Source organism: Cebidichthys violaceus, unplaced genomic scaffold, assembly GCF_023349555.1.
Source record: "Cebidichthys violaceus isolate CVI_PGR_0920_01 unplaced genomic scaffold, fCebVio1.0.p SCAF_8, whole genome shotgun sequence".
Taxonomy (NCBI): domain Eukaryota; kingdom Metazoa; phylum Chordata; class Actinopteri; order Perciformes; family Stichaeidae; genus Cebidichthys; species Cebidichthys violaceus.
Window position 1 is genome coordinate 6,023,433 of NW_027176964.1, and position 10,647 is coordinate 6,034,079.

Sequence of the window (10,647 nt, forward strand, 5' to 3'; positions counted from 1 at the left end):
GACGTACTGATAAACCCAAGAACACGTTTACAGCTTGTTCAATTTCTCTTTGTATTTTAAACAAGATGGACACAAACAATCAACAGTGTTCCAGTGATACTGTGTGTCTTTGAGCAATATGCTGGATTCAGATCAGCTTCAGACATGATGTCCTGCCACTGAAAACAATTCAGCTGTATTTTAGTGGTATATATATATATATATATATATATATATATATATATACACACACACTGTATATGAGTCAGAGGTAGCAATTATAATTCATTGTTGGCGCTAAATAATAAAATAGACATGATATAAATATTAATCTTTCTGCAAGAGATCCAACCCTTTTTTATTAAAGACGCATCTGTTTCCATCAGTTTGAAGATGCTTTGTTATTTTGCAAAAGGACTGAGAAGTGAAACCAGCAGCGAGTTAACGTTTCTTTATTTAACCAGTTGTTACATAGCCGGTCAAATACCGTGGTTGTAGAAGTAGTGTTGGCCGTGTATATTCATTAAATAGACTATTACAAATTAGTGAAAAATACAGAAGCATTTAAATGTTTCATCTGTAAATAGATTTTGCATACTGCTTAAGAAAATACATAACTTGTGGTAATCATAATACATTCACATGTTCACATTGTGTGGCTTCACTCACAGATAACAGTAGTGTTAATGTTACATTCATGTTCCTTCATGTTTACATTGTTTATCTCTAACTTCATAGAACTGCCTTCATTAAGAACCCAAGAAGGAATATATATATATATATATATATATATATATATATATATATATATATATATATATATATATATATATATATATATATATATAAACACACACATCAATTATCCTCCTTCAAAAGATATTGTTAGTCAGTGCACCTTGTCACCCATTGATTTGATCCGAAACATGGCAACTATATGTTTAGCTAGGATTTGGACCATACAGTCGACAGACAGCATGATAGGAAATGTTTAGAAGCGGCTGCTAGCCAGAGAGAGCATGAAGCGTGGCAGGCGTAGGAATGAAGGGACAACCGCTGACAGCCAGGAGAGATACGGGACCTGAGTCAGGAGGAATTTCAGAGACGTGAAATCAGCTACACTCCGTCCTGGAAATAAACAGATGAACAAGACATTATGATCACGTGACTGTAAAAAAACAACGACATAGGCAGCTGATGTAAACTTACCATCAATGTCTTGTATGCCATAGCGCCTTGCCAGGTCACAGGTCATTAGTACTTTCCCCGTCAGAGACATCAGATGTTTATCTTTTAAGAAGAAAGAGAAAGTATGCTGAGTTTGCAAATGAACAAGAATAAGAGTTGCAATAATGAAAAAGGTCGTCCTACCTTTTGCCAGGTTGACAATGCACATCCCACTCACTTCTGTGGATTCCCCGTTGGCAAAGACTTCTTTCAACTGAGCAAAAGAAAACAGATTGAGAAAAAAAAAATACCTGAAATAGCTACCGGGGATAAGGATTTGCTGTTAAAGAGCCTACCTTGGGATCTACACCCTGTGGTGTTTCTTTCTCCAATATCATCTGAGACACCAACTCTGTCTGTACTGCTCCCGGCCACAGACTCACAGAAGCCACGCCCCTTCTTTTAAGCTCAACAGCCATGTCTGCTGCCAGCCTGTCACACTAGAAACACACCGCAAAACAAAACAGTCTGACCTAATTATGCAGCACATGTACTTTAATGATATGTGGCTCTTGATCAAATGAATCTGGGACTAAATGAGGGACTTACTGCGGCTTTGCCAACGCCATACGGCACGTTGAAGAGATACCGCAGACCCCCCATAGATGAAATTGTGACAATCAGACCCCGTCCTTGAGCCACCATTATCCGGGACGCGTAAACTGAGAAGAAATAGTGGCCCCTGCCAGATAAATAAAAATGGAAATCAGTCAAAAGAATACCTGTAATACAGTGCAAATGAATACTGCTAGAATTTACAGTAAACACGTCACATGAGTGACAGCTGACGTCTGGAAAACCAGCACTAGTCACAAGGAGGTGACTCGGTCAACTTATCAGACATGACTAAACAAAACAGCATACCTGAGGCCTGTGTTGTTGATGGAATCCCAAATGGACGGATCGGTTTCCCAGAACTTGTTCCCCATGTTCTCGAAGATGGCCTGGAATAACCCATCATGTTGTTTCATTACGTTCACGCTGCTTTACTCTAAGTTAAGTTCTCCACAAGTAATTCAAGTGTGCGCTGGAGTAGTGTTTACGTCGTTACAAGTGTAATTTACCTGGACTCCAGCGTAGGCGTTGTTCACCAGGATGTCCAGCCGTCCATTCTGCTCACACTTGATCCGCTCAAACAGGTCTTCGATGTCTTTGTCTTTCGTGGAATCGCAGATAACCGGCACACAGTTTCCCCCCCTCTCCTTCACCTGTGTTGAGAACAAACGGACTTGAAACACAACCACTACAAAACTACACGGCAGGAAATGCCAACATTTCACGTGCAACTATTTCAAAGTCGTCGACACCTCGGCTGAGTCTACAGATCACAAACGTATTGCACCATTGTCGTTGAGAGACACTGACATCCTTCACTATATACCTGTCTGATAAATTCAAGCTCAAACCGTCACCTGTGCAGCGGTCTGTTTCAGAGTGGTCTCCTGGCGCCCTGTGATGTAGACGGTGGCCCCTGCCTCAGACAGCTGGAGAGCTATTCCCCGGCCGATGCCTCTGGAGGCCCCTGTTACTACACACACCCAGCCAGACAAGGACATGCTCCCTGTGGGAGGAAGCAGCACCATGTGAGATAAGAAATGAGCTCAGTTACTTATCATCAGAGGTCAACTGAAATTTAAAAAAAAAATAATAATAACATGGCCAGCCAACTGTCCAGAGTTCACTTAAAATCATTTTTTGTGTCTTGCACAAGTCTTTTTTGGTCCAGTCACCAGCATTGCGCATGCGCAGTCGACAGCTGCCTTATCATGATGTCAGTGATTTATCAGTGACAAAGTTACTGATCATGAATAAAGGTCAACTTTGCCCCGATCACACACTTCTAAAAATACATACATACTTTAAAATGCCATAGCAGTGCTAATGCTGAACGTTAAAGGAGGATAATACAACATAATACAAATGCATTATTATTATTAGTTGTGACGTTCCTGACTATGACGATGGTTGTATTGATACAACCAGAAACATCTGTTTCTAATATAACGAGAAAAAACTAAAACTTATGTAACGAGCTCAAACTAAACTCACATTGTCTCGTTCTTATGATATATTAACTCACTTATTTTTAACATTTGACTCAATGTTCTTGTTAAGATAAGATAATTTTAGGAGAAAGTGACGGCTGGTTATGCGAGACGATTTTATCACCTTGTAAAGAATGCTTAATCAAATCACAGACTCTACTGTTATTCAACAGACTTGACAATCTAAAGAATTCGCTTGAATAAAAGACACCAACCTTATTCCGCGGACAGCGCTGGACCTCAATTATAGTTATTCCGAGGAAACCGACAAGGAAACGTATCGGTAGTCAAATGTCACGTCTGCTTTATGCTGCTGTTATTATATCAGTGCCTAGTACCGCGAGCTACAATGCGACCAATGTTATTTACGAGGCTATCAAGGTGCCGTAGTCTCTAGTCGTAATATCGCGAGAAGACGCCAGACGAAGCAAAGAGTGGAGTTTTAGAGAAGTGTCTGTTTAGTGAGCTACCTATGGCGTTTCGGTGTCAACTATTTCGTTAAATGAGTGAAAAACAAATGTAGGTGTCGTGTTTGACCCACATACTATTTATTTACTTGCTTGTTGAGTGCATATCCCGATGTTGTACAGTTGTAGGCTGTTGTGGTATAGTTTTATATCAGTTTATACATAACGATAGGCCCAAAAAAAACAGGGAACTATCTTACTGTGAGTATCGGAACTGGTCTTTGGTTTAACTCACGTTTCACACACGATGGCGCTATAGTCTTCCTAAAAATACACCAATTACTGTGCGTGTTTTAGGGCTCGCGTGTTCACAGTAGAAACGGAGGTTTAGCAGTGCTAAAATAAATGGTGTTTGTTTCATATTCTGTGTTTTTGATAGAGAAGAGAGGTTATGAGGTTATGACGTCTGTGCGGAAAATTGTGCACTACCGACCAAACACTGCGTGCCGCACGTTCAGTAATTTCCCTGCTATGAATGTGATACATAATCTCGTGGTGGGATCTCTAGGAATGTGCTGCAGTGATGCTACTGTGCTCATAGCATGCATTTTATTTCTGTCCTATAGTATGTGTAACTAGTTGTTCACGTTATTATTCCCAGTGTATCTGTTGGTTTATTGGTGGGTGGATTATGGTTTTAGTTACAAGATTGGATCAAGAGTACACATAAAGAGTGGGGCTACTGGTTGGACCAAGTTTCTTCCTTGTAAATCATTTGAATGAAGTCCGTCTGGTGTAACAAAACTACATGGTAGGCATACTTTGTATGCAGTTCCTTTTCCCCCCTAGAAAATCAGTTTGCAGCAGTTAAGGCAAGGCAAGTTTATTTGTATAGCACATTTCAACAACAAAGTAATTCAGAGTGCTTCACATAAAACCATTAAAAGCATCAAAACATAAGGCAAAAGAAAAGGAGATTTAAAAACAATTAAGGACATTCATTGAAGCATTAAAAACAGGAACAGTCATTAAAACACAAAAAAGCAGTTTAAGAAAAGAAAATACAATAGTGAAATGCAGGAAATTGATTAATATCCTTGCATCTGGTTCAATTAAAGGCAGCAGCAAACAGAAAAGTCTTCAATCTTGATTTAAAGGAGCTGAGGGTCTCAGCAGACCTGCAGCTTTCTGGGACTTTGTTCTAGATATTTGGAGCAGAAAAACTGAATGCTCCTTCTCCATGTTTAGTTCTGACTCTGGGAACAGAAAGTAGACCGGTCCCAGACCACCTAAGGGGTCGGGATGGTTCATAAGGTAGCAGCAGATCAGAGATGTATTTTGGCCGTAAACCATTCAGTGCTTTATAAACCAACAGCAGGATTTTAAAGTCAATTCTTTGTTGGACAGGAAGCCAGTGCAAAGACCCCAGAACTGGATTGATGTGATCCACTTTCTTGGTCTTAGCGAGGACTCGAGCTGCAGTGTTCTGAATCAGTTGCAGCTTTCTGATTGACTTTTTACAGAGACCTGTAAACACACCGTTACAGTAGTCGAGTCTACTGAAGATAAATGCATGGAGAAGTCCTGTTGAGACATAAATCCTAATCCTTGATATATTCTTCAGGTGATAGTAGGCTGATTTTGAGATTGTCTTGATGTGGCTGTTCAGGTTGAGGTCTGAATCCATAACTACTCCTAGATTTCTGGCTTGGTTTGTGGTTTTTAACATCAGTGATTGAAGCTGAGCGCTGACTTTCAATCGTTCGTCCTTGGTACCAAAAACTATTACTTCTGTTTTATCTTTGTTTAATTGAAGAAAATTCTGGTACATCCAGTTGTTGATTTGTTCAATGCATTTACCCAGCCCTCGTATGGGATTATAGTCCCCTGGTGATATAGTTATGTAGATTTGTGTGTCGTCTGCATAATTATGATAACACACTTTGTTGTTTTCCATAATCTGAGCTAGTGGAAGCATGTAGATGTTGAACAGAAGAGGCCCCAGTATTGAACCTTGGGGAACACCACATGTCATTTTAGTCAGCTCTGATATGTAATTAGCTACAGACACAAAGTATTCTCTGTCCTTCAAGTAGGATTCAAACCAGTTAAGTGCTGTGCCAGAGAGTCCCACCCAGATTTTTAGTCTTTCTAGTAGTATGTCATGGTTGACCGTGTCGAATGCAGCACTGAGATCTAGTAATACTAAGACTGAAATTCTGCCATTGTCTGTGTTTAAATGGATGTCGTTGAAAACCTTAACAAGAGCAGTTTCAGTACTGTGGTGCTGTCGAAAGCCTGACTGGAAGACATCAAAACAGTTATTTACGGCCAAGAAGTTGTTCAGCTGTTGAAAAAACGTTTTTCAATTATTTTACTTAAAAATCGGAGGTTTGATATTGGCCTATACTTTTTCATTGTTGCGGAGTCTAAATTAGCCTTCTTTAGGAGTGGTTTAATAACTGCAGTTTTTAGGGCTTGTGGGAAGACACCTGAGAGAAGGGATGTGTTTACAATTTGTAAAAGATCAGTGGCCATACAGTTTGAAATATTTTTGAAAAAGTGTGTCGGTAGAATATCCAAGCAGCAGGAGGATGACTTCAGATGTTGAATAATGTCTTCTAGGCTTCTACGGTCGATTGAATGAAATTGTGTCATGATATTTGAATGGATGTTATTCAAAGATGGGGACAACACATATCCTGTGGTTGGTGTGGAGGCATTGACTGCTTGTCTAATTTTCTGAATTTTGTCAGTAAAAAAGGAGGCAAATTGATTGCATGCCCAGGTGGACTGGAGCTCAGCAACCTTGGAAATGTTTACACCTTTGGTGATGATTGGGTCCAGAGTGTGCCCCCTGTTGTGGGTGGGTCCTGTCACATGCTGAGTCAGATACTTATCAAGGACACCACATAGTTATATAGACCCTCTGTCCTGGGGATTATCAACGTGGATATTAAAATCGCCAACAATAACAACACAGTCAAAATCAATACAGATTATAGACAGCAGTTCAGTAAACTCATCAAAGGAGGTTGCACAGTATTTAGGTGGTCTGTAAATGTTTAGGAATAGAGCTCGAGTGGAATTCAGAGCCACATATTCAAAAGAACTGAAATGACCAAAGGACATCTGCTTGCATTGAAGAGAATCATTAAATAAAGTAGCAACTCCACCTCCTTTCTTATGCGCTCTTGTTTCACTCATGAAACTGAAGTTGTGAGGTGTTGATTCAATAAGAACAGCTGCACTGTTATTTTGGTCGAACCAAGTTTCAGTTAAAAACAAAACATCCAGTTTGTGCCTAACAATAAAATAATTTATTAAGAATGTTTTTCCTGATAGAGACCTGACATTTAATAAAGCTAAGTTTAATGTGTTTAAAGCTGTATTTGCCCAATTTATTTGGACAGGCTGACGAGGAATGAATATTAAGTATGATAAGTTTGCAGGTTTACGATTGTTTCCTCGCAGCCTCCACTGTCTTTTTCTAAAAAAATCAGGACAGGAATTGAGAAGGCTAGCTGCATACAGGGCCCCGACTTTTCCTGAGAGAATCATTGGTGTCATTAGCCTTGTAGCCTGGACCCAGAAGATATCAATTATTGCTTTTATCAGGTAGGGGAGACAGTAGTGGAGGTGGGAGAGGGGTGCAGCGCTTTACCTTCACCGATTGTGTCCAAACTGGCTGAGGACTTGGAGTCAGTGGCGGGGGTGGGGCTGGAACTGTACATCGAGGAGTGGGGTGAGGAGTGTGTTTAGTTCCAGCAAGAACCAGCTCTTTCATGTGGTCAGTGAACTCCAGGTGGGGGGAGGATGTTGAGAGTGTGAGAGAGGAAAGGGACCTGGATGGAGTCTGGGAGGTGGAAGTAGGTGCTGGGGAGGGAGGTAAAGACTCCTCCTCTCAGAAGGGTGAGGAAAGTGGGAGATCAGATGCGGACCCTGATGATGAGGTTGGAGACTCCTCCTCTTGGCTGTCGTTAGGCGGGGGCATCCTTCCCGTAAGGTCTCTATGGGTTAGGGTTAGGTGTTAGGTCCTTGGCAGTGGGAACAGACAGATGACGCAGGAAGAAAAATAGGTTAGAGGTAAACAGTTTTACCCCTGACTTGTTCAGGCAAACTCCATGTGCCTTAAAAAGATGTCTGCGTTGATAATGTACTGAATTGTCAGTACATGCAGTTGACAGCCATTTGTTCAGTGCAAACAGCCTGCTGAATCCTTCATCTCCTCCTCTGACAGGCAGAAGAGGGCCACTAATAAACACCTCAGCCTTGACAGAGCTGACTGTGTTTAACAGATCAATAAAGTCTCGCTTCAGAACTTCAGACTGTTGTTTCACAATATCACAGCTTCCTGTATGCACAATGATGTTTTTCACCGTGGGATGGTCAGCCATGATGTCCAGGATATTGTCTCTCATGTTAGAGACCATATCTTTCGGAAAGCAGAGTATTTTGGTATTCTTGCTGCACATCGTTCTGACATCTTTTACAGCATAGTCACCAACAATCAGAGTCTCAGGCCCAGTCATTAACTTTCCCTGCGGCCTTTTACTCTCACATTTACTCTCAGTTCCTACACTGCTTTGAGAAGATAGCTGCTTATCCAGGTCATCAGATGGAGATTTAGGATCCTGCGACAATGCAGCACATCTGTTTTGAAGTTGTAGGCTTGGTTGTTGAGGAGGTTTTTTGCTGGTTTTACTTTTCTCAGCTGTCCTTGGCTTTGTCCGTCTGAGTGCAGGGGTTGAGGTGGAGTTCTGCCTGTTAAAAGGAAGAACGCTCCATAAAGGTCTTGCTTTTAATAAGATGAAAAATAGAAGCGGGTAGAGGCTCTATAGATCCCATTGCTCATACTTATTTTGGAGAGGCCAATTATTCACATTCTATTGCTTGATAGTTGGGAACTAATGGAACACCACTCAAATGATTCGTTAGCATTATAGTTTTAAATGTATGTCTAAACTTGTGGTAACTGGCATCACGTCACAAATAATGACTTGAATAAAAATACATTTAGTCAATCATTCTCAACAACGTCTAGGCGCACGAAGCAAACATGTTGTAGGGCTAAATCCTGATCATATTTCTGCAGAACACTATATATTTGCTGTGTTAAAGGTTAAAGATAAAAACAATCGACTTCCTTATCAGTCGTTTCCAAGGGCGACCTCTTGTCTTGGTTTTTAGTAAACTGACTCCTAATTCCCAGCAGGGCTTCACCCAGTGCCAATCTGAGCAGAGGTCTGATCGATAACTGGAAACGCTCGTGGGCTCGTGCAGCGGCTTTCTGTTTTTCCTCAGAGTTTAGGATTTGTTTAGGAACGCTTTTACTTGTTTAATGTACAATTATTGTTTATAGAGATTAAAATGTCCTCTTACAATACGAACAATCTAACTTTCTAAAAACTGTAAAGGGGACGCTGTTACTCTTGCTTTGAATGACACTTTTTAATGAGAAATCAAACATCTTAAAAGCTGGGTCAATATAATGTTGTTCTGTAATTTGGGTGGAACAACTCTTTAAATCATACACAAGAAATGACCAGAATCAGAAACATTTAGTCAATCATTATCAACCAATGCGCCTTACGGGACGCAAACAGAGGAAGAAGCTGCAGATCACTAGTCGAAGCAGATAATGAATTACTCCTAAATAAAATGATTACGTTTTATGGTAGACACAACTCTTTTACAGCAGGTTTGATGTTATTCAAAAACAAACAAAATATGTCCGGACACACATGAAGCGTTCTTTCTACAGTTTGTAAACTAGTGCAGTATTAGTAGATTTGTACCTGATTTCTAAATGTTTGCCATCCGGCCCCCTGACGTCAATTTAGTGCCACAATGTTTTCTGAAGACAAATAAACCGTATCTAATGCAAGCTCTACTTGGCACTAGAAATTTAGTCTGCGTTGGTCTACGCCTCCTTTCTTTCGGACATTGACCATTCAGTGGTGTATAAAAAGCATTAGGTCATTAGGTAGGAGATGAACGTTTTTGACAAACAGTGCAATGGCTGGGGGCTCTCGCTTCGTTTGGATTCCCTTCCTTTTCTCTTGTGTCTTTCAAGCTTCTGACAACAGACATGGTAATTCATGTCAATTTTATTTTATACAGCCCAATATCACACATTTTTTATTTAACAACACAACCTCTGTTGTTAGATCAAAATTATGAAAATGACAGTACAGAGACGATCAGGATGACGAAATCCCTAACCGATAGTAAACATACGTAATTCCTCCGTAGTGCTTGGTTAGTGAGCAGTGAATGAAATGTTTAAGCAGTTACATTCAGGTGATAATGCTGAATTGTCTCTCTTTTCTCAGTCCAACAGGAAGTGATTCATTTAAACGGTCATTTGGGAAATCCAGAGCTGGACGACATCTTTTCGAAGATCCCGGTGAGTCCCCGAAACGTTTTGAGTGAGATAAAACACATTCATGTAGCAAATTGGGAACTTGTAATGTTCTATCTTCTATTGCGTTGACTTCAGATAACCCTACCGGAAGGAATTGACCCAAGGAATATAAATGTAACGGTACGAAACAAAAATGTTTTTACAACAATCTCAAAAATATTCAGCAATACTTTATTTTTAATCCACTTCGTATATATACCTGGTCATGTATGTCAATCTATTTTGTTCCTTCACAGTCAATTACTTTCAAAACGTGTACTGGTGAGTGTTCCTTTAATTGTAAAGTCTTCCATTTCAAGTGCCCACAATGGTTCATCCTGATGTAGCGGACACACTATAACACCACATCAACATATTCTCTCTTATTATCTTCCTGAACTACTAACATGCGTGGTTAGGTATGAAGGAACAGCTGGCACATCTCAACATTCAGTTTCAGCAGACAACTCGCCGCATCAGCCAACTGGGTGAGTATTGATCCGTTTTTAGAGCATGAGGAACATCACCAGGTAGTCTCTGATTTAACCATGCGCTCTTCCTGACAGACGATGAAGCCTTTGGG

The 10,647-nt window shown here is 40.4% G+C and overlaps 1 protein-coding gene across 1 annotated transcript; it reads right to left on the reverse strand.

Annotated features, from left to right (window-relative positions):
* Nucleotides 1-415: 415 nt before the first annotated feature.
* Nucleotides 416-3,605, reverse strand: dhrs1 (dehydrogenase/reductase (SDR family) member 1). Its single transcript, XM_068738074.1, has 9 exons — nt 3,467-3,605; nt 2,619-2,767; nt 2,271-2,414; nt 2,071-2,150; nt 1,756-1,888; nt 1,503-1,646; nt 1,351-1,420; nt 1,189-1,269; nt 416-1,107 (listed from the first exon to the last, which is right to left on the reverse strand). The coding sequence occupies exons 2-9, from the start codon at nt 2,760-2,762 to the stop codon at nt 971-973; spliced, it is 933 nt and encodes a 310-aa protein (XP_068594175.1). The 5' UTR covers nt 2,763-2,767; nt 3,467-3,605; the 3' UTR covers nt 416-970.
* Nucleotides 3,606-10,647: the final 7,042 nt, after the last annotated feature.

Coding starts and splice junctions, on each gene's coding strand:
- dhrs1 (XM_068738074.1), bottom strand. CDS start 2,762: ATGTCCTTGTCTGGCTGGGTGTGTGTAGTAACAGGGGCCTCCAGAGGC. Junction 1,421..1,502: donor CACAGGGTGTAGATCCCAAG/GTAGGCTCTTTA, acceptor TCTTTTGCTCAG/TTGAAAGAAGTCTTTGCCAA. Junction 1,108..1,188: donor TGGCATACAAGACATTGATG/GTAAGTTTACAT, acceptor GTTTATTTCCAG/GACGGAGTGTAGCTGATTTC.